Source organism: Anolis carolinensis, chromosome 1 (genome assembly GCF_035594765.1).
Source record: "Anolis carolinensis isolate JA03-04 chromosome 1, rAnoCar3.1.pri, whole genome shotgun sequence".
NCBI classification, from domain to species: domain Eukaryota; kingdom Metazoa; phylum Chordata; class Lepidosauria; order Squamata; family Dactyloidae; genus Anolis; species Anolis carolinensis.
The window spans coordinates 275106565-275134209 of NC_085841.1; the positions used below are offsets into that span (position 1 = coordinate 275106565).

At 38.5% G+C, this 27645-nt stretch overlaps 2 protein-coding genes across 2 annotated transcripts in view; one reads left to right on the forward strand and one right to left on the reverse strand.

Annotated features, from left to right (window-relative positions):
* The window catches only part of ampd3 (adenosine monophosphate deaminase 3), a 55261-nt gene extending 42928 nt beyond the window's left edge, over positions 1-12333 (forward strand). Inside the window, exons 13-15 of the mRNA XM_008106885.3 lie at positions 48-221; positions 1900-2010; positions 2911-12333. Of these exons, the coding sequence (XP_008105092.2) occupies positions 48-221; positions 1900-2010; positions 2911-3087 (462 nt within the window). The 3' untranslated portion in view covers positions 3088-12333. The remainder of the gene's footprint in view (positions 1-47; positions 222-1899; positions 2011-2910) is intronic.
* Positions 11380-27129, reverse strand: rnf141 (ring finger protein 141). Its single transcript, XM_008106869.3, has 6 exons — positions 26971-27129; positions 22320-22522; positions 20634-20742; positions 19411-19592; positions 16085-16192; positions 11380-14593 (listed from the first exon to the last, which is right to left on the reverse strand). The coding sequence occupies exons 2-6, from the start codon at positions 22460-22462 to the stop codon at positions 14443-14445; spliced, it is 693 nt and encodes a 230-aa protein (XP_008105076.1). The 5' UTR covers positions 22463-22522; positions 26971-27129; the 3' UTR covers positions 11380-14442.
* Positions 27130-27645: the final 516 nt, after the last annotated feature.

Below are 27645 nucleotides of genomic sequence, written 5' to 3' on the forward strand. Positions count from 1 at the left end.
TCTTTCTGCACCGTTGAATAATGGCATTTTGTGTTGTTTTTGTACAGAGTCCAGTTCTCCAGTATCTTTATTATCTTGCACAAATCCCCATTGCCATGTCTCCTCTGAGCAACAACAGTCTGTTCCTGGAGTATTCCAAAAACCCATTACGAGAATTTCTGCACAAGGGACTCCTTGTTTCGCTCTCAACAGATGATCCTATGCAGTTCCACTATACAAAGGTAATTTGCATCAAAAGAATTTGGGGAGTTCAGATTCTTTTAAATTGCAACTTTACTCCCCGCTCCATCTGCCCCCACTTTAATCAGAATTAACATCCTGGTCAGATGCAAGTTTACCTAAAAGCAAGTCCTATTGTATCCAATGACGCTTTTTCCTAAGTGCATGGAATCATACAATCATATTGAAACCAGACATAATTTAATAATCCTTAGTACCTGGAGTATGTTGTATGTTTGCGATATGAAATGCAAACTCCCATTGCATTTCCCTATGTTCTTTAAGGCTATTGTGGAAGGAGGTATCTAATACTTTCTTGTGCTATTACTCTAGCATATGTGTTGCTGAACATTTTGTGTCCCCATGGACAGTATACCTCTGCATTTTACAGCTGAGAGCAAGAAGGAGATGTCATCAGTGCCATCTTCTTTGTACATCTGATTCAGAAACATAACTGCATGCTGTATGGTATCTCCTGCCATCACCTGGCCATGGCCCGCAGACCCACAGAACACAGTTTTGCCATGCATAAAAAGATACACAGAGAAAAACAAAGGTGTATTTGACAGAGCATTGCATTCCACCAAGCCAGAGTATGCTTTGTATCCATTTCTATGTTTAAATTCTAAACACTGAACACTTGCCCATATGTAATCTATCTTCACATGTACACAGACTTAAAATCTGCTTAATAGGACATATAGCATGGGGCTGATAAGGTACAAACAACACATAATGAGATAGAGGTGTGTATGAAGAAGGATGTACTTTTCCAAAGTAATGTAATGTTTCAAAAGAAATACAATGAGCAGGAATGGCCTTCTGGTATGAAAGGTAACACTTTTTTTATCCTGGGTTGTTGTGAGTTTTCCGGGCTGTATGGCCATGTTCCAGAAGCATTCTTTCCTGACATTTCGCCCACATCTATGGCAGGTATCCTCAGAGGTTGAAGGGTCTGTTGGAAACTAAGTGAGGTTTATATATCTATGGAATGTCCATAGTGGGAGAAAGAACTCTTGTCTGCTTGAGGAACATGTGAATGTTGGAATTTGCCGCCTTGATTAGCATTTAATGGCCTTGCACAGATATATAAACCTCACTTACTTAGTTTCTAACAGACCCCTCAACCTCTGGGGATGCCTGCCATAGATGTGGGCAAAATATCAGGAGATAATGCTTCTGGAACATGGCCATACAGCCCGGAAAACTCACAGCAACCCAGTGATTCCGGCCATGAAAGCCTTCGGCAACACTTTTTTATTCCTTTTTAAGAACAGTTTTATAGAGCCATTTTGAATTTGTCAATCCTGGTTTCCCACTCCCTGTCGAGGTAATAAAAAATTTAACAACTGACAAGTGCCATGTTGAACAATGCTATCAGTTTCTTGCTTAGCACTATGAAGTAAGGGTGACCAGCGTGTGGTCTATGGGAGGCATGGAGTACCCAGAGTCATTTTGTGCCCCCCAAACAGGGTCTCATGGAGCAAAAAATAAATAATTACTCTAAAATAGACTGTGTGTGCACGTGAAAGGCATTTCAGTTACATTTGAAGGTGTGCTGGGATGCTTAGGGGTTACAAAAAGTTATATGCAGGGATTTGTTCCTCACTGGTTAATGAGTGTTATATAATGAATGTGAAATTCCTTAGCTAGTAACTCATTTAAAAAATATTTTTTAAGGAAGCATTGATGGAAGAATATGCCATAGCAGCTCAAGTATGGAAACTGAGCACTTGTGACTTGTGTGAAATAGCAAGAAACAGTGTTCTACAAAGCGGTTTGTCACATAAGGTAAGTTTTCTATGCTTTATATCCTTGCCTGTATGTTAGCAATAAAGTGGGGAATATAAATATGCTGCGTTCTCTCTTAAAATGTGAGGTGCCAAAATGTTTGGGGGTGCAGTGCCTGAATCGAGATGCTTTAAGTCAGTGGTTCTCAACCTGTGGGTCCCCAGGTGTTTTGGCTTACAACTCCCAGAAATTCCAGCCAGTTTACCAGCTGTTAGGATTTCTGGGAGTTGAAGGTGTAAACATCTGGGGAACCAAAGGTTGACAACCACTACTTTAAGTAAAGTTTGCTTCCTTCCCAGGAAAATAACAGTTATGAGGGAAGGAGATGGTTCTCAAGGCATCCCTCAACCAGGAGAGTGCCAAGGTCTCTGGCAGAACTTTAGCAAGACAGAACTTTCGAGCCTGGGCCTTCCTGGTAACAATGTCAATGTGAGCTATCAATAATCAGAATTCAGAAGTGAGAATTGAGAAGAAGAGTTGACTCAGAGTCGCTGATAACATGGTAACTTCAGTGCCCTCACACATGTAAGGATTCTGACTAACAGCCCCACATAATGTAGCATTAAAAGTGATATATTAATATTCTTCTGGTAGATAGACTTTTTTGGGGAGTAAGTAAAATTGTTGAAAGTCTGTTGACATCCCTCCTCCAGCTGTGCTACTGACACCTATACCTTCATTCCCCTGATACGATTTTCTCATTTTCTGTAACAAATGCTAATCTTATGGTGCTATCCCCTCAATTGCCTCCTCACTACTTCTGTTATTTTCCTTCTTCAGGCAGGAACTATGGGAGATAGCTCATTCTTTACCCAGGTGCTTTCCCCTGGCCATTCAAATCAAAGCAATTCTTGACATTATACAGTCTGACATTGCATTTAACTGTTGTTTTTTCCCTAGGAGAAACAAAAATGTTTAGGAGTAAATTATTGCAGTGAGGGGCCTGAAGGAAATGACATTCGGAAGACAAATGTTGCACAGATTCGAATGGCTTACAGATACGAGACCTTATGTAACGAGCTGAGTTTCCTGTCCGATGCGATGAAAACAGAAGAGATCACTGCACTGTCAAAGTAGTCACAGCTACAAAACCCATTAATTTTGCACAACTGCCAGAACAGAAGCATATGAACACAAGAGAGAACCTGAGCTTTTGCAACACTGAAAGCTATCTGGTGTACAGAACGATTGATTCATCCGACTTGCAGGAAAGCCAGTTTCTGCCAATTCTTGGCTTAGGTAGCACTCCTGTATATATACATATAGATGCAAGCTCACAACTGTATTCTTTGTGCTGCGTTTGCATTTTGAAGTGCACTCTGAATCTAGTGATGAATATTTATAGGGTTGCATTTAGGATATGTAACATGCTTTGAAATTAGTGGTGTTGGGGACAACAGCCTTTGGTAGCTTACATGTACCTCTTTTGCTGTGCTTAGTGGCAGGCAAAAATCTAAGGCACTTTAAACTGTAATCTCTAGTTAGATTTCAGATCAGTGACTGTACACTGTACTGTAGTGCCCCCATTTCATGGTGGAGGATATTTAGCAAAAATGACGATTCATTTTGGAAAGTAAAGGAATATGACCAAAGAGCTGCATGGGTTTTTTTCCTGGTTGCACATTATAGGAAAATTTATTCAGCAGTATACTTGGACTGTGTTTTGATTTCCCCTCCGCAGTTTCACTATAATGTCATGATAATTCATTTTATAGCATTGTGGAATCTTTTGTAACCTTTTTGGTGAATGCTTGCTGTCATCATAGCATTGTGCTGATTCAGTTGTTTTTGTGGTGTTGAGCTGGGTTCGGCCTTGGGATAATCACATCACTGCCATGGTGATAAGCCTTAGAATATATATGCTAATTTCATTTTCAATGTGCAGCCTTGAAAATGAGCATACTTTTCCCACAAACTTCTCCTGTGTGCCATGAAGTTCCAGGAGATGTTTCTTTGTGCTTACTGAAGAACTGTGATATTTTTGTAGCATTTATTTGTTTACAGATATGTGGATTTAACTGTTTTTTGTTGAAAATTCAAGCAGGCACATAAATGGCAGGTCTAATTTTATAACCTCACTAGCCAAAACAGCCTCAAGGATATTTGTCGCAAACAGATTCCAAAACTCAACTTTTTTCTGGTCAGTCAAACCGCCATGTACTTAGGTGTGATATTCCTTTTTAGTTTTGATTGGTCATATGTTAATCAACAATAATTAAAGGCCAAGACATATCACAGTTAAAGAGGTGCTTCTGTAGAAGGACTGTATGACTCATTCCGTTGCTTGTGCATTCAGGTTGTTTCTAATTTACAGTGACCGTAAGATGAACCTGTTAAGTTTTCTTTGGCAAGATTTGCTCAAAGAGAGTTTCACATTGCCTTCCTCTGAGGCAGAAAAAGTCACCCAGTGGATTTCCATAGCTGAGCGGGGATTTCAATCCTGGAGTCTTTGAACATATTATAAGATGACTTGGCTCACTACACAGCTAAGTAGAAAGCAGTCAGAAAAGAAGACTGAATTACAGGTGGATTGGCTCAATCAAGGAAGCCGAGGCACCGAGTTTGGAATATTTGAGTGGAGTAGTTGCTGACCAGGGATCCTGGAGGTCTCTTGTTTATAACATTGCCATAAGTCGAAGTTAACCTGACAGAAGCTAACTCCTGGAGTCTGTTCCAAAACTAGCCATTGTAACACGTTGGCTCTCTGTGATCCCTAACAACTGCCTAAACTGGCGTATAAATGAATTAGGAACATTGTTTGCTTTATCTTCACTTTGGTTGAATTATAAGAAAACATTTCACCTGGTAGTTTCATTATGGCATAAAACCATTACAACCAGAATTCATGATCAGAGTAGTTTAAAAATCAACTATACTATTTGTATTTTGTCCACTGAACTAAATTATGTTTTGTGTTCTATCTCAGTGAGTATCTTGGTTTGATGCTCTGAATTTGCATTCTTCACAAGCTTAAAACTTAAAAACAATCTATCATCAAATCATAGACTCATAGAGCTAGAAGAGACCTCACGGGCCATCCAGTCCAACCCCCTGTCAAGAAGCAGGAAATCACATTCAAAGCACCGCCGACAGATGGCCATCCAGCCTCTGTTTAAAAGCCTCCGAAGAAGGAGCCCCCATCACACTCCAGGGCAGAGAGTTCCTCTTTAATCATATCTCATGTTGGCATATCAGATTGTTCATATGAAACACATGTCTGTGCCTGTAACCATGATGTTTACATCTTGAGCTACCATGAATCTCAGTTTTGTTGGAAAGGAAGGATATAAGTAAACCAATGTAATACAGGAAGCTCTGGCGTGGGCTGGTCCATGAGGTCACGAAGAGTCAGAAGCGACTGAATGAATTAACAAAAACAAAATGTAATACAATTATGACAGTTTTTCATTCCCTTCCTCAAAACTGTATGACACAAAAAGTAGTGTAGACTTGTGTGTGCATCTATATGCCATTGTTCTCTGTGTTGTTTTAAATACCAATTGAAAGATATATAATAAAATGAAAGATAATGGTACCAACTCAGAGTTGGTGATTTGATGCAGTGGATAAAAAACTAAATTGGTTTTTCTTGCCATGAGCAGGCATTTATAACTATACGAAAGCTACAGAGGCTTGAATCCTGTTATATATGTATGTGCCTTCAAATCGCCTGGCGACCCCATGATTTTTTCTTAGAATTTTCTTAGGTAAGGAATATTCAGAATTGATTTTGCTTGTTCCTTCATCTGAGATATAGCCTGCAGCACTTTGTGGTCTCCCGTTCAAGTACTATCCAGAACTATCCTGGCTTAATTCCAAGATAGCACAGGATCCAGTGCCTTTGGGGTATTTAGGCCCCTGAATCCTGTTGGATAGTCCAAACGAAGTAGTCCATTGAATGAACAGTTGAATGGTGAATCAGCACACAGAAAAATCCCATTGATTCAATGTTTCTACTCCATTTGGGACTTAATAGCATTCAGGTTAAGAGTTTTCAGTTTTTTATTGCTTCTGATCTAGCTGCTTAATTACGTAGTTGTGTGAATATGCTCTAGAAAACATTTTGCACAATGACATGTATAATTGAGTGTTACCATGATTGTTAATATAATTTGACTTTATGAATGCAAGAAATTTTCATTAGATGATTTTGACCCAAAGTCAGTTTAGTGACAAATACAGTTCTTCTGATCTGATGAGAGCAGCTTTTGATTACAGTTGTCCTTCCACATTTTCGGGTTTAATTTTCATGGATTTGATTATTCATGGATTATGTAGTGCCACCCCCATGGTGACCCACACCATTTTAAATAAGAAGTGTGATAAAACGATTCCAGTTTGAATTGTATTCAATTCATCTGGCTTAATCAGTAGTAAAAATGTTGGTTGTTGGGAGAAAATCAAACTGGCAGGATTGTTGAGCACAGCCACACATCGTTTCATTCACTCACTCATGCAGGCAGGGAAAAGGAGAAGGGCGTGCAAGGAGGGAAAATGAACACGTTTCATCACTCACTCATTTACATGGCCTGCTGGGGAGGGGATGGGGTGAGGGAGTGAGCAGAGGAAGCTGGGCGAGGAAGGGGAGGAAGAGAGCACGGGGTCGGCCGGTGGGATCCCTGGGGTGGGAGAGCAAGGACAGCAAGAAGGGGCTACAGCAGCTGGCCTAATGGTGGTGCCACCCCTCCCTTTTGCCTCACAGATACCCACACCACTCGACCTCCCTTCTCCCACTTTTCCTGTACCATTCTCTTCTTTCCACTCACCAACACATGCACAGCCAGACCCAGTCACCCTGCCAGTACAGGTGTGTGTGTGTGTTAAATATAATTTGGGAGATATTTGCAGATTTTCACTTTCACAGTACCCTGGGTCCCTAACCTCTGCAAAAGTGGAGGGCCAACTATAATCTTGTTTGAAGAATCAGGAACCGTATCCACTAAGTCCTACAACGACAGTTTCCAGATCTGAAGAGACAGTCATCTCTTAGGGTGTAGTAGAAAAAATGAGTCATAAATTATTTTCTTTCTTGGTTGATGAGATTACTGTCAGTTTTGATGATGCTAAATCAGTTTGTTAGTCCATTAGAATACACCCACTAAATAAATAAGAGTTGATTTTCCAGGCTCCAGTTCATTCAGTTAATCTACTCTAGTTGGTTTTAGGCCAGTGTCTGTTGCGTAGGAATTCCATAATTTTTTGATCAAGTATGAATGTGCATGAGGAAAAATACTAGTTGTAAGCACAACACTGTCTGAAAGTAATTCTTCTAAGCTATATATTTTTCTTAAATCAATAATTTTTTAATCTTGCTTGATCCAGTGGCAAAAGGAGACTTCCTCTCATTAAGCTTCTGTTTCTCCTATTCTGCTTCTATCACATGCAGAATGGTAATTCTAAGATTCTTGTCTTGCCTCTTTAAGTTGAGCTAATAAAGCTAGTCAAACCATACTATAAAAACAATTACAATAATTTATCTCAACTCTTAATTTGAAATGGATTTGCTGTATGGTATGGAGAAATATTCGTTAAGCAAGCACTAAAAATCCATCTCAACACTTGAAGATTCCCTTGCTCTTTTGAGGTATTTTATACTGTAATGGCTTCATTAATTTTATTGTATGAGATGAAACCTTTTCTACTTTTCTTGCACAATTTTACCTAAATGGGTTTAGAGTGGTTTCACTGGGCTAACTTCAGTGTTGTATGAGGTACTTGCACCACAGTGATGGACTTATGGGGTTTATTTCCCTCCCCTTTAGTCCTTCCCTCTACAGTCCTTGGTGCCACCTAAAATGGGCTCTGTGGGGTTGTCTAGCACTCCTGAGCATGTTCATGGGTTGCAATGACAGGCAGCAATGGGGAAGGAACATTGCCACCTTCTAGTCAAAGCAGTTCTGTCATCTAATGTACCTTGATGGATCCTAGCCATTCTGTCTTCTTCAATGAGGCTGCGTGAGCAAAAACAATGTATTCTTTACATTTTCTTTCTTCTAGTTTTCTGTTTGCACAAATTTGTTAGAAACCATTAAAAAATCTTAGTTCTCCCAAGATAGTTTGTAACCAATTTTTTTTATTTTGATTCTCTTTAGAATGATCTTAAGTATCTGTAATGCTCTGTATGGCATCCTTACTTCCCTTTTTACTGAGAAACCTGAGATGTACAAGGCTGTCCTATACACGTATATTCAACAGCAGGATCTATTTAAAATTAGTTGTGTTAGACAAGAAGAAAGCGCCAGAAGGTTGTCATTTATTGACTCCTGTAAAGTAACAATTAAAATGCTTAATGCTATTAGCACAGTTTTTTCATTCTCACAATCTTTAATAATAAAGGGCATGTTGGGCACAGAGAAAGGACTCGCTCACACATTTCTGAGTCCTGTTTTCATTCTTCAGTCCTATTTTTAGATAAAACACGGGATTGTATACTGGGAAATTTGAGCAGCTATTTTAAGCATACTTGTGCCTGAGTAAACTTGGTTTAGATTGCACTGTTAGAACAAATTTCAGATTTTTTGTAATGTATGTTGTATAACAAAGGGATGCCCATCCCTTGGACAATCACTGAAGGCCAAGTATTTTCTTGAAGAGACACATCTTTTTATTGTAATTAGCTAGGTTAACTCCTCCTCCCCCGTTTTTAATAAGTGTCTATTCCATATGACAGTTTAAGGCATTGGTTCTGTCTGCAGCATTTGTGTGCTGGAATATGAAGCTATAAACAATTGACACGTTAGTTCACTGGATCTATTTTAATGGGCAATTTAAAGATTACCTTATCTTTCAATAAGGAAAAATAGCTTGTGTTGAAAACTGATGTATTATGCTGTGTAAGAATTTGAAGGTATGTATCATGCAGAAGTATATTATAACATTAAAGTTACATGAAATACATTAAAAGTGCATTCAGAAATAGTCTTTGTGTTTTTCTCATTCCAGTAACCATACCTAAAAGGGTGTGTGTGCGCATATTGCAAATGTTGTGTCATGTTAGAAATACTTTAGAACAGTCGTTCTCAACCTGTGGGTCCCCAGGTGTTTTGGCCTACAACTCCCAGAAATCCCAGCAAGTTTAACAGCTGTTAGGATTTCTGGGAGTTGAAGGCCAAAGCATTAGGGGACCCACAAGTTGAGAACAACTGCTTGTAGAAGAAGAGGTGGCAATTTACCAACTGATGCCTTGCTGGCATGAACAAAAAGCCAATTTAGGCTGGCATTGTTCTCAAAATTGCCAATGGAAACACCCAGCTAAGATAATAGCATTCTTTCACTTGTATTTGCAACCAAATCAGAAGTACGCTACAACCTGTGTAACTGTGTTCACTGCAATCTTGTTAGCCAGAGCATTAGCACTTTGCTGTATTTTTACACTTGGGAATACATAAACCAAAGTATTATATTCACTGAAAAAAACTTGTATGCATAATGTATTCCAAAGGGAAATAAAACATTTCAATGTAAAGGTTTTAGATATAAATATATTGAGAGCTGGTATGGTATAGTGGTTTGAATGTTGGACTTGGACCTTGGAAGACCAGGGTTCAAATCTCAACTCAGCCACGGAAACATGTAAGCACAGGATGCCTTCCTGCAGAGGTAGAAATAACATGAAAGAATGGAAATAGGTTCCTACACGATAAAAAAAAACACAGATCAACATGTTTTGGTGATTTTTAATTCAAAACTAATGTGCACATATGAAATTAAACAGGCAGATCAGGTAAACTTTGCAAAGTAAACAAAACTATTTTGAATCTTCAACAGATCACTTAAAAACTTATTTCATCCAATGTTTGTTTTATTTCAGAAGCCTTCACTTTCCTTATGATTCTCCTTTTGGTGGTGAAACTGATAAGTATATGCTTTCCAATAGGTTGGCTGATAAGGCAGGCTAATCTGCTCCCCTCTCCTTGTTTTGCTCTGCAAACATACTTAATAAATGATTGTTTTAGAGGTCAACCTGGGCTTTAACCGGATTGTCTGCCACGGCAATAGAGACTGTAAAGAAATCACAAGGATCCAACAGCCTCCAAAGGCTGGTTATCTTAATGGCCTCTAGGTGAGTTTCAGTGAGTCGAAAACCCACCAGTCATTGATCTCTCCATGACAACAGAGCTAAAGCTCCTACACCCAAGGTCACAATCATCCCACTTAGCACAAATCATCAGTTCCAGAGAGTGCCTTGTGGCATGAGTTGGCCAGATACCAATTAAGATAGAGCCATGTTTACCATAGAAGGTGTGAAATGCTGAGCCACTCCTGACAGTATGACCTCAGTCTGGGAGAGGCAAAATAAGCTGAATCAATTCGTGACTCCACAGGAATTGGCTGTGGCTATCCCAGGAAGAGCCAGACATTCTGTATTCTGGTATTCTGTATGCCAAAATAATTTTGACTCTGTCCTCAGCACTCAATTTCAAATACATTCCCACCTCCCAAATTTCTACTGCTGCAGAGAGACTGCAAGTGAACAGGGCTAAAAGAGTAATAACTCCCTCCAATACAGTTGAGGTATATGGGCTCATGCAAGAACAACTTCTGCATGGACTGCGTTCATTCCATTCACTGATTGGGCAACACCTGAAGAACAACAAACGGTTCAATTTCCTTTTCCATAGTAATTGTGGAGCTTCTCCAGACCATTGTTGTGATCCTCTTCCTCCAGAGCACACAGTGGTAGAGTCAGCCTTTTTCTTCCTTAGACAGAAGCCCTTGTATCCTCCATTTTAGTGGTAACCTCACTGGTGGGAGTCTCCCCAGCATCTCAACTTTTATCTCTTTCCCTGAAAGCAATGCAAGAAAGGTCTGGGCTGTAACTACTAACACAGAGGTCCTGTCCAACCAAGAATTATGTTTCCATCAAGGAAGCATAGTCAAATCTGTCATTCCTTCACCATGCAGGTATCTTTTTAAGAGTTCCCCCTTTTTGTATGGTGTTTCTGAAGGCGAGGGGGCTATTGCATTCTAAATCTGTCTGTTGTACAGAGAAGTCCTGCATACTAAACACTCTGCTCCCTCCATCACAGCTGGTTAACTAATCCTTATTTAGAGCACAGCAAGAACATCACCATGTTTACACCATAACTGACATTCTGCATTGTCTGCCCAGGTAAAAGGCACTATCAGAGGCTTTATGCTTTCAGAAAATGTGAGTTAAAATGTAGAATCAATTAATATTTGCCATAATAAAATTCTTGCCAAAAGGAAAGGGAACAAAGCATAGAATCTGCCATTTTTTCTATAAGAGAGATAATGCAGAAATTTATAATTAACCATAGCTACAAGGTATAATAGGTTATAATAAGTACCCAAAGACAGATCTGGACTCCTCTGTGGACCTAGAACCCATTAAACTCCACACGAAGATGAAGTTCAAGTTTTTATTGCACAATATTCATAACAATACAATGGAAGCTTTATATCTATTAACAGTCATTTTATCAAAACATTAAGAATTATTCACATTCCTACTAAAGAACACAAAATGCATTTTCTTCTACTTTTACAGAGATTTAACTCTTAATGCCCATGATGGTAATCATGATCAAATTATTTTATCCTTCAATGAGCAGTTATTCAATTTTACAGTTAATCCTAGTAGCTGGTGTAAATATGCCAGTACAGGCAGCAATAAAATTATCATTGGTACATGACAATTACAAATTGTGTCTCTGTCTACTCAAGCTGTGTGGTTTTCTTCACCACACACCACTTCAAATAATGCCTTACTCTGGCTTATATCACCCCCGGGCTTCTGTTTTCTGTGGAAGTACTGTGCTAAGCATGTGAGCTGCTTGTTTGGGTGTTTCAACAACAAAAAAGAAGCATATAGACAAGCAGCCAGTGATAGGCTATATCTTTTCTGCACACCGCAGGAGCTCTCAATCCTTTTTGAAGACGCAGAGGTGTGCAATACTTCAGTACTCCTAATACTAGAAAACAGAGGAACACTTCTCCAACAGAAGTGCAGTGACACAGAGGAATTAAGAACTAGATAAGCATGTGCTGATAAGTTGCCAGGGCTGACCTACAATACACCCACTCTGATGTCACAGATGGGAATCATGTAGCCATATAGATATCCCAGCATTCCTTACTATTCTCTATGCTGGTTAGAGGGCTACTGAACTCCTACTCTTCTTTCACAAAGTACATATTATATTACTCACAACAAAGTGTGCATTTATTAATTTAAAAAGCTGTACACACTACAAAGTTTTACATACTCACTTTACACATATTTACAATCTTTGATGTTACTGATGCCACATTTGCAAGTGCTCCTGTATTTTAAATTTACGATCAATACAACTTTTTTTTTTTAAAAAAAAGCTTACTTCTTTTAAGAGCCGGCAATCAGTATTTTTGGGTAATAACCTATTTTTCTAAAATCTGTCATGAAAAACAGGTTTCAGGACTAAATATAATGCTGCAATAAGAAAATATGGAACCAGGCCAAGATTATCATTTGATTGAGATGAATGAATAATAGGGCTTATTGTTTTTTTAAAAGTTGGTTGTTAAAAAATGAGGCACTTCTACCACAAATCTGCCAAATCCAACACAACCAACCCCCTTCATATTCATGCAGATGAGCTTCAAAATCCACTCCCAACAATTTGAAGCAACAAGTGCTCCCAAATGAATTATTGCAGGATGGTACCCTGACACTGAAGGTTCCAAGTGAAAGTTGTCTCCTGAAATCAATAATAAAGAATTGCTGTCTAAACCTTCTCTTGGAAGAGTCACATTATAATGGAAGAGACAAAACAACGTATCCCATTTTAATTATCTTAGACTGATTCTGCCAAACTACATTAGTCATACTCTGAAGCACATTGGTTCAGTGTCAGTACATATTTTACAACAAGGCTTTGCCAAAGTTATAACTTTATAATGCTACATGTATCTACAAAGATACAGTGAAAATGACAAACAGCAGTTTTAGAATACACAAACATTCAGCTACCTTGAATGTGTCAGTGAGTGACCACCTCATGTATACACCATTTCAAAAGAAGATCAAACCACTTTTCCTTAATGTTACTCTGCAGTTGTGAAAAAGATATTATATCAATCAGGTCTAGCATCACCATTATGGCCTACAACAAGTAACTGGGCCATTTTCAATTTCCAATGATGTGTTGACTTTGCTGTATTGAAGGAAATGGGAAATAGTGGCTTGGACTAAGTCCACAGTGAGGAGCTGCTAGAGGGCATTATGCCAAAAGCCCCTCAAACCTGGCACCAATATTTTTGAGAAAAAGCAGTATTGGTTTTTGCATTAGATTTGTAAGACATTAAAAGCAAAGCTATTGCAATCATACTTCTTGTTATAGTAAATCATATTGCACTTGTAAAAAGGAATCAAGCACCATGTCATTGCTTTGTCACCATCTTTTTCTATTTTATATTAGTGATGTTTCTTAAAAACTCAAACTCTGAGAAAGCAGTCTAAAATTAATTATAATAGTGTAATGATGTGTAAACAACATTTGGTTATTTATGGGCACACTTCTTAGCAAAAGCAAAAAATGATGGGTTAGATCCAGAGCTTTATTCCACAAGTTATTTATGGGCACATCCCTGAGTTGACTTCCAGAACGTATCTGCTGGTGGAATGGGAGGCAATACTCGCCTATTCTCCCCTTTCTACAGTTCCTGGAGCTCGAGCTGTCCACCCATCTTCCGCGGCTCCAAGGAGGAAACTCTGCTCCCAGCCAGAAGAAAAGCTCCATCCACTCAAAAGTCAACCACTGACTGAAAGAGCCCTTCAGGCTGTAGAGGGGCTTTCCTGGATCGAAACCTTTGACCTTATTAAATATGAAGGAGTGAAGTTACTTGAAACTGCCTACCATATTTGCCATCTGAAGAAAAGTGCAAAAGCCAATTATTCATCACAGAAGTGTGCTACCACAATGTTTTGGATGTGCCCAACATGCTGGAGTAATAGTGATTTGAGAAAACACATATAAATATTAGAAGTGACTATAATTTATCATATGATAAATGTGGGATGTTGCTATTCCTATTCATACAAGCAAATGTGTGTAGTCTTGGATAAAGAAGGGTAACTTCTAAGTGCAGTTCTTGGCAGTAGACTATTTGTAATCACTCATTTTATCTTACAGTTTTAATTAGTAAGTGCCATTTTAACAAGCTATCACAAAACAGCTAACTAAAAATTAAATATTTGTTCTGCTAGCGCATCATAGTGTTAGAAAAAACTTGATGTACCCTCTATGTTACCAACAGAGAAATTAATGAAACAAACTGGAAAATTATGAGCTTGGGACTGGTTCACAATGACTGGCCAATTTTAAAGACTCTTCACATAGCTTATAGAAACCGATATATGGAGTAAACCAAACAAAGAGGAACTATGAAAAATTAAATCTTGAAAGATTCAAGAGTACAAACATTGTTGTGTCAGGGTCTGTGAGGCTGGCCTGCCTCATCCACCATGTTAAGTATGTATGTAGCAATATCTTCTTCTGTGGGAGCATCAGACACAACCCAAGACTCATTTGCTGCAGTCACTTGCAGACGGCATATAGGGCAATTTCTATGACGACCGCTCCTGCATAGGAAGTCAGAAGAATGCGTCACTGTTTTAAAGTGTTGTATTAATAACATCCCTAAGCACTTTTGCTTGAAAAACAAAGGAGCTTTGACAGAGTGCTCAAAATAGGGTTAACTGCACTGTCTGGGGTAGTTACTAATCTAATTCAAAATACCCTCAATGCCATGTATAGCAGATGTTTAACTGAAAGCCACCATGGAATGAAATTTTAAAATGCTGCCAATTGAACTCTATCGCTTTTACACCTGGAAACTTCACAAATTATTAATGTAGCTCCTGTAATCTAAAACTACAGCTCTCCCATCATAATTGATTAGTGCTAATAGAAGTCACCAGGTTCTTAACTATCCTTTTTACCCTAATTCCACATTTATGTCCCCTATTTTAAATCTTTAATCCCAACTACAGCAGCGTAAGTCTCCCCCAAATTGTCAATGTCCTTTAACTACTGGGCTAAAAATGACCATGTTGACCAGATTACTTGGATTCCATTCTATTTCCCAGTGGAAATGGCAGTATTCTTTATCTTTGTAATCAAGATAAACTCTCAGGAGAATTGTAGTTAACTTATAACAAATGCACAAGAATCTAAGTTTTAATGGTAAAAAGCGAGATCATCTGAAACATTTGCTCAGTTGCTTTCACTACAGTCCATCCTAGAATAGAGTCAAACTGAGTTTGCTTTGCATTACAGATGGTTCCTGTCTACAGCATAGAAGTCACTATCCTTATTGCAGTTTTGTCCAATTCAGACCTAGAGACATTTTTTTTACTAATTTAGAAATAAAGCACTCTTTTTAAAACATAGGATTATTGAATCATAAAACTGGAAGGGATCCCATGAGCCTTATAAGTACATACTTATAGCTAAAATCTCATAACTCTTAAGATTTATAATTATAAGCATTGTTGGTTATAAGTTAAAATGGATCAGTTTTCTCTCTAACCAAAACCTGCTTGCAATTCTTTATTTTATATACAAAACCAGACCTACATTGACAACAACAAATTGACAGAAAGTGCAGGTCAATACACAGTTCAATACACAGTAACGTTATGTAGTAACTACTGTACTTATGAATTCAGCACCAAAACATTGCAATGTATTGAAAACATTGACTACAGAAACAATGACTACTAAAAATTAACTACAAATAAAGATAGAATTGCATAAGTAACAGCATTGTCAGAAGTTAAATTTGTAAAAAGTTCAGTCCTGTGAAGGCAGACTGAACTGGATAATACAGAACGTTGGATGAGTGAAGGTTGGATAAGCGAAACTACTGTACCTCATTCCATGTTACATATCAAGATTTTCCCCCAGAGAGTAAGGCCAAGAAGGCATTTAAAAACTCATTTTACTGGAAAGCAGGGCATCTTTTATTTATAGAAAATGCTTCTGAACTATTTGTGCTAGAGAAATTGATCAAATGCACAGCAGAATCACTTTCACATAATAATTCAACTGCAGTCTGTCAGGTAACTTACCATTTATCAATGCATTTCTGACAAAAGCTGTGGGCACAAGGCAAGATCAGATCAGCACGTCCATCCATACAGATACAACATTCTTCCTCATCAGTCAGCTGTTTCACTCTACAATGCAAATCAATATTATTTATAGAAAATCTGATCTGGAATAAATCTACATTTAAGCATTTCTAGAAATGACATTTAGAACACCACAAACAACTGCACATAGAAAGTTGCTGTTTTGCGGTTTTTCAATAAACTCTAAAAGAATAAAATAATCTACTACCCTTATCCACTAATCTCTGACCTCTGGCATCCAAATGCACCTCTGTAAAATGGCTGCTATGCACTTACAAAGTCAGCACTGAAGGAAAAACATAAATGAGGAGTGGGCTCTGTGCTTGTTTCTCACATTGATGCAGTTCATATGGACTAGCCACCTTTGTTCTCTGTATGAACACTGGACATGTGCATGGCACTGACTCGACTTCTGAACACAAAAGCAAACGTAATTGTTAGGTTCTTGACACCACATTTTCTGTGTAAGAGAGCAACAGGTAAGTTTCAGATACATTTGATTTTTCTGGCTTCTCATCAGTGTCAAGACATCCTTTTCTATGGCTACATTATCAACTGCCCTTCTTCACTGATATATTTGCTCTGATCTGAATCCTCTGTAACAAAAATAGTATCCTTTGATTTCCTGCACAGCCTTTGGCTATACAGTATTTTTTATCCCAATCTTGCACCCTCTATATTGCTCCTTATTTAAATATGTATTATTTGTGGGAACTGTGGTCATTAGTTAGAAACTATGTTTGCTATGTCCAGATAATAAAAAAGGTTCTGATTTTAGTGCCTTTCTTTCCTCCCCACTAGCAAAACAGGATATTATCTAAGAGTCTATGTTTCTTCCAAGCATTCTAGGTGAGAATTGATAGTATTTGAAAGTGATAAAATCCAGATATCAATACAGATTGAGTTCTCCTTAGCTAAAATGCTTGGAACTGAAGGTTTGGGGGTTTTATTTTTATTTTGGAATCCATTTATTTGCATATATATTGTGAATGAGGAATGGGGGGAATGGGCTAGCCTGTGCCCACTAATTGTTTCTTCAAGGAGCCCTGATGGGAAAAAGAGAAGAGGGGAAGGCAGGCCCCAGTAAAAAGCAGATGTTCCAAATGCATCTCCAGCTATCAGCACATTTTCTGCCCTTTTAGAATTGTAGCCAGAAAAGAGACAACTTGTGTGTAAAACGCATAAAATGAGTCCAACAAAACCTCAGAAAATAACTCTAACCCTTGATTTGACAGATTAACCTTGTAGTTTAGGTATTTTGTAGCAAGTTTCAACTATATGTTTTAGGTAAGGAGTGTTAAGGAATTCCTACATTCCTCATCTGTTTGATAAGATGTCAGCTGTTCTCATTGAGTCATGTTGCAAATTTCTCTGAAGATGTTTAAAACTCAAGCAAAACCAGTTCTGTCACTCAACAGCTAGAGTAATTAAAATACATTTTGTTTACTTTTTACAACATTCTTTGAAAAAGGCTTTGTATTAGGTCTTGCATGTGGCAGTTCTATTGTAGGTATGCATAGGGAATTGTGCTAGAATTGTTATGAGCAGTTTCATGTCAAGAAAAGACAATGAATATCCAACAAGTCCATAAAGGTTAATGACTATATTCTTCATCTTCTACATTACTAAACCACAGAATATGACATTTAAAGGGAAAGGCAGTTCCTTTTGCTCATATGGAAGCAGCAAATGAAAAAAACTAGGGACATATAAATGTTGAATCACGGAAGTGGACGTTCACATTCATATTGACCCTGTCCAACTAACTACCTCTAGGACTACTTCTCATTTCAACTCTTATGTACTTTGCAATTTTGGTGTTGTAAAAACCAAACTTGCCATGTGTTAACTATATTAAAAACATTACAGATATGAATAATAGTAAGACAGTAGCAATAAAAAGGCTGTAGTATGAGAGAAAAAGGAACAGCAAGAGGAGCGAAAACCAAAAGTACAGTTAACAGTTCTTTTGAGAAACCTTTAGTAAACCCAAGGTTCACACAAGTTTATTATACATGTTAACACACAGCATTTACTGAATATTAAGGAAGTGTATTATTTTTATCACCATATCACTGGCCAACAGTTGAAAATCAAATATCTCATCTTTCTTGACTACTCGAAACAAAGACAACAGTAACCAGAGTCAAACAAACACTACTAGGGATGCGTCCATGCCAATTATTGCACGTATTCCTTATTCTTTGAAGAGAAGATTGAAAATGCAGGTTGAGTATTCTTTTTCTGAAAGATTTGGGACGAGATATGTTTTGGATTTTGAAGGGTGTTTTTTATTTTAGAATATCTATATTAACATTTATGTACATTATGGAATATGTTGAAGATGAGACCCAAGAAATCATTTATCTTTCATATGCACCTTATGCACATAGTATGAAGCTAATTTTATACAATATTTCAAATAATTTTGTACATGAAACAAAGTTTGTGCATCCTGGAGCAGCAGAAAGCAAAGACATTAATTACTATATCAGCCATTCATGTGGACAACTTGGATTTTAAACTCCAAACAACAGATACTCAATTTGTATTGGTATACATTCGACTCTAAAGGAAAGATAATAAGCCTATGAAATCCAAGAAAATTGTTTTGGTGATAGCTATGATACACAGTTTCCACTGTTGCCAATTCAATGATAATTTTATTAGGCTTGTAACTGCAAACAGACGTACATTATGCAACCACTCCAAAAGACCATGGCCGAAATCCAGCAGATCCTCTGAATCAAAGAAGTCTTGATATGTCATTCAATGGATGGACTCTAATTTGGGCTAGCAATTGTATTTAAGCCCATGTTTGCCTCTATTGCTTCATTCAAGAACATAGACAGCAACAGATTTTTCCTTCTTTTGAAAACAAACATAATATAATGTTTGTTTCAAAATGGCATTGCTGAATATACTAGTCTCTACAGTGAGAAGGACTGCTTCTTTCATAGAAAAGTCTATATACCATAATATTTAAGGAAGATAACTATTTTACACAAATAACTACTAATTTTGGAGTGTTTATCCAGTACATTAAAGGAAACCCTTGCTAAACTTACAAATTCTTTAAATTTGCACAGTAAAAAACAATAGATAATATATTATAGAATATTTTGTATTCTATAATGTTCTTAACAATCTAGAATTACATTTTATTCAGTACAAAATAATCTTTACTATAAGCATGCCAATCAAATATACATACATAAATAAGGTGAGTATTCAAACATAAATGGGTTTTAATTTAGAGATACCTTCCCATCCAAATGCTGGCTTGACAAGATGCTACCGAAGCTGGATCCTCTGCAGCTCCTTCTGAGGCAACATTCTCTGAAAGGATGCCTGCTGCTTGACTTGTGATATCATTATAAAGTTGAATGAACTGATACAAGTTCATGATTCTTGATGCTTCAACAATGCCACTTGTCTTATTTATCTAAATATAGAGAAAGCAACCTTATCATTTTTGTTCTAGCATAGTATCATTTGCTGTAATACATTTCACTGGTATATTTCAGTTAGCAAGATAGATACATTATTGACATGATTTATTTAACAGAAAATTTGGTACTAGAGACAGAAATAACATAGATACAATAGGGATAAGTTCATATGCTACAAAGGAGCAATGAAACTAGTTTCAGCCATTTTTATCCACAACTACCAATATGTTCAGGTGAAATAAAACAAAGAGGTCAGGTAAACCTTGCACAAGTAAACAAAATAATTTTTGGTCTTACAGTAAGTCTTACAGGTGGATAGACTAAATCAAGGAACCCACAGGTCTGAATTTGCAAGACCTGAGCAGGACTGTTGAGCAGAGATGCCTCAAATTGAAATTAACTTGACTGCAGTCAACAATAACAGCAGAGACCACTTGGGAGCTTTTCTACCAAAATGCATGCAAGGATGACTTTTTTTTCCATCAGCCTCCAACTTTTTAATGATTCCTTTATTGGTGTTCAAATGTATAGATGTATGTGTCTTTATGCATCATTAACATGCTGGAAAGGAAGGGTGTAACATATGCCCTAGCATTTTTTTAAAAAGACCAAGTAGACAGATGGTGAGGCGGAAAAGGGGAAGGGGCTGGGAAACATCAACATGATTTTGCAAAAAGGATGCTATGTTATTTGAAGTATGTCTTTAATTTTTAGTTCTTTAACAAAGATATTTTAGTGCAATGGTTCTTAACCTATAGTCCTTCATCTGCTTTGAGCAGTACCCAGAATCCCTGACAATTGGCTTTTTGGCTTGGGGCTTTGGGGAGCTAAAGCTCCCACAGATTGAAAGACCACTAGGACCACTGTTTTTATGCAACTGTTGCATGACAAACATTGCAAAGTAGAACCAGGTACTTTTAAAGCTGCTACAAAAACTTATCTCATTTTCTCTTGCTAGCTAGACTTAGGCACAAAGTTTTGCAATATTATCTTGACTATTTATTACGAACCACAGAACTAAAAACTAGGTTTACCTTAGTACATACGACCCGAACAGCTACCTTCCAGAGTGCAGAAGAATCTGAACCTGGCTGAACTTCAAATAGCAGATGCATGTCCTGGCCAGCACCTAACTTCGCAGTTCTGAAAATGTTTTAATAATATTATATTTAACATAAAGCAACAGCAATAGCACAAATCAGTCCACATTAGAAAAGACAAAAGTCAATCTTTTACCCTTTTTCTGAAGACTGAATTTATAACAAGTACCTATAAAGCCTACATACTTTAAAAATACAACACTGAGCTTTATTTTATTTACAACGTACTAGCAGTATGATCACATTTTAATATACAGGATGCAGCAAAGTCAACACAAGCCTAAGAGCACTGATTTCCTTGTCTCCTATTATTTAAGAAACTCCCAACACTGCCAATGCCAAATAGCATGGGCTGTTGTCAGAGGTGACTGAGGTGGGAGAAATAATCTCCAAAAACTGTGTGAAGCAAGCATGAGCCTTATCCCCTCCTTCCCATCCCCACTTCTGCTTCAGCATATTTCAGTTTCTAAGTTTCCCAGTATAAAGATATAAAAATAACATTTTTCAGGATTTACTCACAAATACAAGTAATCTGCTAGTGTTTATTTAATGGGAAAGGCTTTAACTAAGAGACTGTGTATATGCTTTGTATTTTAAAAAATCTAAACTTCAAACCCAGGATATACAGATAGACCTGGGAAGAATCTTCTCTGAAACCTTGAACAGTTGCTGCCACTCAGTGTGAAGTTTTTTTCTGGAGAAGGCCCCAATAGTTCTGGGGATATGACCATTTCAACATACTATACCAAAGCCAATTTTAGCCCAAAAGGGCAATTTCAAAATCAGAAGTGATTGGATTGTAACATGTAATTTTGAAAAAAAAAAGTCCCTCAGCCTAATTCTAATATTTTTAAAGTACTATAAAAAGTAGTATGAAATATGAAAGTAGTATGAAATATAAATTTTAATCAACAGTCATTTCTATTTTTCTTTTTAATATAACTGTCCTTCAGTTCACTAATGTATTAAAATATGGGGTTGTTGTATGTCTTTCAGGCTGTGTGGCCATGTTCCAGAAGTATTAAAATATTTAAATCACTCACAGCATCCACATGCTCTTTTAATTAAGTTTTAATTAATGTAAACAAGGTTAGTTTTCTTGCTCCTATATTATTGTAATTTTTCACATATAGAACCTATCAGGCTACATTTAATTTCTTCCCAGCGAAATGATTCTCTCAATGTACATCTCTTATTTGTTTTGAAAAGATTCACAAGACTATATGACAGAGTTGTAATTCTAAAAATACAATATATTTAATAAGTCTTTTAAAACATTATAGGAACATGAAAGATGGTACTGAAGACTAAAATAGGCATATTTATATTCCTCCCCAAGCACCAAATACGACGATTTCCTGGGTAAACGTTATACTCTCAGTTTATATATGTAGTCAGAAGGAGACATTGTGCACTTCTTAATAGAGCTTCATGTAATTTAGAACAGTTTCTGCAACAATGGAGGTATAGATATGTGCTTACATTCAATGAGAAGACACACAGGATCTCATTCCATAAAATAAGTTTCTAGCTGCTACAATAATTCTCCCTGGAAAGATGTAATACATTATGCTGTACACATGTTAAAATATGTCATATACAAAAGGAAAAAAGTCTTACATGTCATTAAGTTCAGCTACTCGCCCCAAAAACTCTTCATATGTCAAAAAGCCACTTTCTCGAACCAAAGAGACATGTTTGACAAATTTTTCTGGCAGTTTATTAATAACAGTGTGTGTCTGGCTTGAAAGCTGTTGGCCCATGATAAAGTGCTTTAGGTCAATGTCCAGGAAGAAAAGCAACTTTGTTCATTTGGGGAGTTCCTAAGAAATAGAGTTTTTAAACACTGCATTATTACTAGTACATAAATAGTCATCATTAGCTAACTAAACATCAAGATCTATGTAGTGATGTTGAGTTGTTGTCCTTCCATAATTAGGAAGGCACTACTATTGGATCAAATCTCTCCTCTCCTTTGCAGCTCCCCAGATCCTCTCTGAAGGATTAAATAACCCTCAGAGACAGCTTTGGGAGTATGAACAGAAGAGGAAAGGGACACACACCCGTTGCATGAGCAAAAGTCTGTTTGTATAGTATTGGATCAGCCCATTTAGACTGACAATTAAGCTGACACCTAACTAGTACCTTAATAAGCAGACAGATATACAGTAGTTAACATGCTTCAATTAAGTCCACAGAAAATTGGAAAATACAAATGCAGTTACTGTCATTCACAATACTTCTTTCATTTGGTAACTTGGTAAACAGAAAACGGCAACCTCTTAATGGGGTCATTCATGTTAAGCCATGCAGAAAATAACAACATCCAGCAAGATCTAACCAGCTATTAAAGGGAAGAGCATCTATTAAGCTGAACATGGAAAATGCCTTTTAAATTATATTTGTGCAACAGAAAACACTACAATTTACATCACAAATCAACATATGCTCTAATTTATCATTCTGCTTTTAAACATTCATTATCCAAGAATGGGCAGGCAGCTGATTTCAGAAATCAATATAAAACAGTGCCATAGATCATGAAGATTGCCGAACGGGAAGGATACCAAAGAACTTGAGTATTTGCATTTCTAAAATGGACATGCAGAAATTAAACAACACCTCCATAAATTTCAATTTCGAAAACCACAGAAATTGTAATGCCAAAATTCATGTAAGCACTTATTGCACAGAATCTGTGGAAGTTGGTCTGACCCCATGTCCACTCTGTTAAGCACTTTGCTGTTTGTGTCTGACAAATCCCCAACGGTTACAGAATTAAATGTGCAAACGACTAATAGCGCATCTTCAGCATATTTAATACTTAATGTAAAATTATTTTACATGTTGCATCCAAACTTTGAGTTAGCACTTTAAAAATTTAGATCAAAGATCTAAAGCAGTGGTTCCCAAACTTATTTGGCCTACCGCCCCCTTTTCAGAAAAAATATTACTCAGTGCCCCATGGAAATTAATGTTTTTAAATTTTATAGCAATTAAACAGAAAGATATCTGTATTAATGCCTATGGCAAAGGCACCTGTGGCCATCACCGCCCCCTGGACTGCAGCAGCGCCCACCAGAGGCGGTAGCGCCCACTTTGGGAATCACTGATCTAAAGCATTTCTTAAACCAATTTCCTAAAAAGCACCAATGTTTAATCAAGGTGAGAATGTTGGCAGGGAGGGAGAAAAAACAGTTTGAAGTATGTAATACATTTTAATTTATCTTCTGCTTAGAATGCCAGAACAGATCGTTAAAATACTCACTTCAGGATAAAAGCCATTAGGCAGCCACATAAACTTTAACTGGACACTTTTCAATTTAAACACAAAAATGTTGGTTGCTACCTGAAAAGCCCTCAAGTCTTGAAATGTAACAGTAAACTAGATTAGACTTTAGCACAGGGTGGGAATCATGCCATGCTGAAGATCAGTGGTTCCCAAACTTTTTCAGTCATAGAACCTTTGAAAGGCATTTATTTTCAAAGGTTCTATGATTTTCCATAGAACCCTAACTCTTTCCCTGAATTCTTTAATCAAAATTCTGAATTATTTAATGCTAATTCAAATATGCTTCCCAATTTCATAAAAATGTCTAGTTTTTGAGTAAATTTTACTCTTGATATTTTATGAATAATATTCCAAATCCCAAAGGTCTTTCATCTCCAAAACTAGAGAAGAAAAAATTCAAAAAAGAAATGTGAAATCAACATGAAAAATTGACTACATGGGAATAATTTTTGTTCAGATGGCAAATAAAATGTTGAAACGTGAAGCCAGTAACTTCATACCTGATATCAATAGTTGTAGTACAAAACAGCTGTAACTGAGACTTTAAATCAAATAGCTGGCCTTGTGTGGTTTTATTGTAAAATCAGTTTTAAAATTGATTTCTAAGATTTTTCGCAGAAGCCCTAGAATGTTTTTGAGGAACCCTAAAGTTTCATGGAACACAGTTTGGGAATCTCTGCTGTAGATGATGGACTGCAAGTCCCAGCCTTCCTCATTCTTGGTAATGTTAGCCATGAGTGATTGCAGTTCCAGTCTAACAACAAACTTCCCATCCTGAACTACAGTCTAAGCCATGCATGAGCAAACTTTCTAACTTGGGGGCCACATGGCAGACTGGAGCAGGGTGGGCGGGCTGGGTCTTGGTCAGGATGACATGGTGGATGAAAGATAAATAGTGTATTCATTAGACCCCCTACTGCCTATTCCTGATATAGAATCCTAGCACTCAGACCCCAAGGGCCATCCAGTCCACCCCCACCCCCACCCCCATCATGCAGGGAGACACAACCAAAACGCTCCCAACAGACAGCCTCTGTGGAAAAGCCTCCAGAAAAAGAGACTCCACCACACTTCCAGGCAGCCTATGACACTCTCCAACAGCTCTTACTCTCAGGAAGTTCTTCCTAATATTTTCAGTCAAATCTATTTCCCTGCACTGTGAACCCATTGCTCCCTTGTGCCCTGGTCTCTAGAGCAGCAGAAAGTCAGTTTTTCCCCTCCTCCTCAATGCGATACCCTTTTCAATCTTGAAACGTAATTCCCATATTCCCTCTCTACCTTCTCTTCTCCCAGCTAAACATCTAGAGGAAAGGAGGAAGGAAAAAGAGAAGGAAAGAAGGGAGGTAGGAGAAAAGAGAAAGGGAAGGAGGGAAGAAAGAGGGAAAGAAGGACGAAAGGGTGGAAGGAAAGGAAGGAGGGAGGAAGAAAGAGGGAGGGAACGAAGGGAGGGAGGGAAGGAGGAAGGAAAGAGAGAAAGAAAGAAGGATAGGATGGTGAGAGAGAAGAGGGCCTGAGAAAAGAGCTGGGTTCACTCATACCTGGTCTAACCAAACATCCATCCACCTGGTTTATATCTGGGCAGGTTTAAGCCAGCTCTGTGTGGAATGCATGATTTGCATATCAGTTGAACTGTTTAACAACAATCACTAAATAATCCTAACTAGGTACTGATTTGAATGAGGAAGAACTGTGAGTTCTGTCCAGGATATCAAAACCCATTCTTGGCCTCAAGACCTTAAAGTACACATGCACTTACTTTGCACCCAAGTGAAAACAAACAAACAAAACAGATCCCATAAACCATCACTGCTGCACAGATGTCACAGTAGTTTGAAGCTCCACAGAGAAGAACAAGGGCTGCAGGCACCTACATTGAAGAATTCAAGCAGTTCTAAAAAAAACTCTGTCCGGGCTCAGTGCTACGGGATTGTGGGTTGTGTAGTTTGGTGAGGCCTCAGCACTCTCTGGTGAAAGTTGCTAAAGACCTTGTAAAACTACAGCTCCCATTATTCCATGGCTTTGTGCCATGGCAGTTGAAGTGGTGTTGAACTGTGTGAGGTACAATGGGTATGAAGGCTGGGGCAGGTTGAAAGTTCCCTAACAAAGAGAAAACGCCCACCCCTGCAACAGGGCCACAAGTGCAAGGGTGCACGTATTACACTATTTAGCAATGCAACAATTGCACTGACACAGCAAATAGGAGCATACATTTTCACTGGGTTGCTGTGAGTTTTCCAGACTGTATGGCCATGTTCCAGAAGCATTCTCTCCTGACGTTTTGCCCACATCTATGGCAGGCATCCTCAGAGGTTGTGAGGTATATTGGAAACTAGGACAACATCTGTGGGTGGTCCAGGTTGGGAGACAGAACTCTTGTCTGTTGGAGGCAAGTGTGAATGTTGTAATTCATCACCTTGATTAGCATTGAAAAGCCTTGCAGTTTCAAAGCTTGGCTGATTCCTGCCTGGGGTAATTCTGTCGGGAGGTGTTAGCTGGCCCTGATTGTTTTATGTCTGGTATTCCCGTTTTCAGAGCGTTGTTCTTTATTTACTGTCCTGATTTTAAGCGTTTTTTAAATACTAGTAGCCAGATTTTGTTCCATTTTCATAGTTTTCCCCAATATACCTCACGACCTCTGAAGATGTCTGCCACAGATGTAGGCGAAACGTCAGGAGAGAATGCTTCTGGAACATGGCCATAGAGCTCGGAAAACTCACAGCAACCTAGCGATTCCGGCCATGAAAGCCTTCGACAACACAGTATACATTTTCCTCCGACCCTCACCCCCCCCCCCCCCCCAAAATCTTCTGGGCAAGAGATAAGCAGCGCCACGCCTCCCTGGGGCCACGCCCACCCGCCTCGCCGTCACAACAACGCCTCGCCATCGTGATATAAAGAAAGCAAGGCTGAAGGGAGGGAAAGGAGAGTGGACGGTGAGCAGCGGAAAAGGAGCCGCTCTTTCCTCCCGAGGAACCTCACCCCCCAGGCCCCGGCATCCTGCTCTAGGCCGCCGCTTCCTCCCTCCGGGCGCCGAGGCCTCCGTCTTCTCCTTCGCCCTGACAACCAGGCGGGCGCGCGACGCGAAGGCGCCACAGACGGAGTCCGATGGGTTCTCGTCGCGTTTCGGCGACGCGTCATCAACCCTCCCTCCGCCCCCGCCCCGCCCGCCCATTGCTAGGCAACCGAGAGCCGCCGACTTGGATTTGGCCTCCTTCGCCTTGGCCTCTTGCTGAAAAGCTACAATTTTGTCCCTGTATGTTTGCATGAGACAGACCATGGGATTTTCTTCAACAAATACTATATACGTATAGCCGGCATGGACAAACTTGGGCCCTCCCGCCAGGTGTTTGGGACTTCAACTCCCACCATTCCTAACAGCCTCGGTCTCCTTCCTTTCCCTCCTCAGCCGCTTGATTCACCAGCTAACGCCAGATCTGGACCAAACGTGGCACACAGGCCCAAGTGTTCATATAGGCGGTGTTTGGGGGTAATTGTCCCTGGGTATCTGGCAGTTGTAGTTCACCCTTATCCAGAGATAACTGATCCCAGTCAATAACGGATCTGGACCAACTTAAGTGATATTACCTAATATCCCAAACAGTCCCAAAACAAAATGCCTTCTAATAACCCAGGCACCGCTGGGTCCTCAAGCTA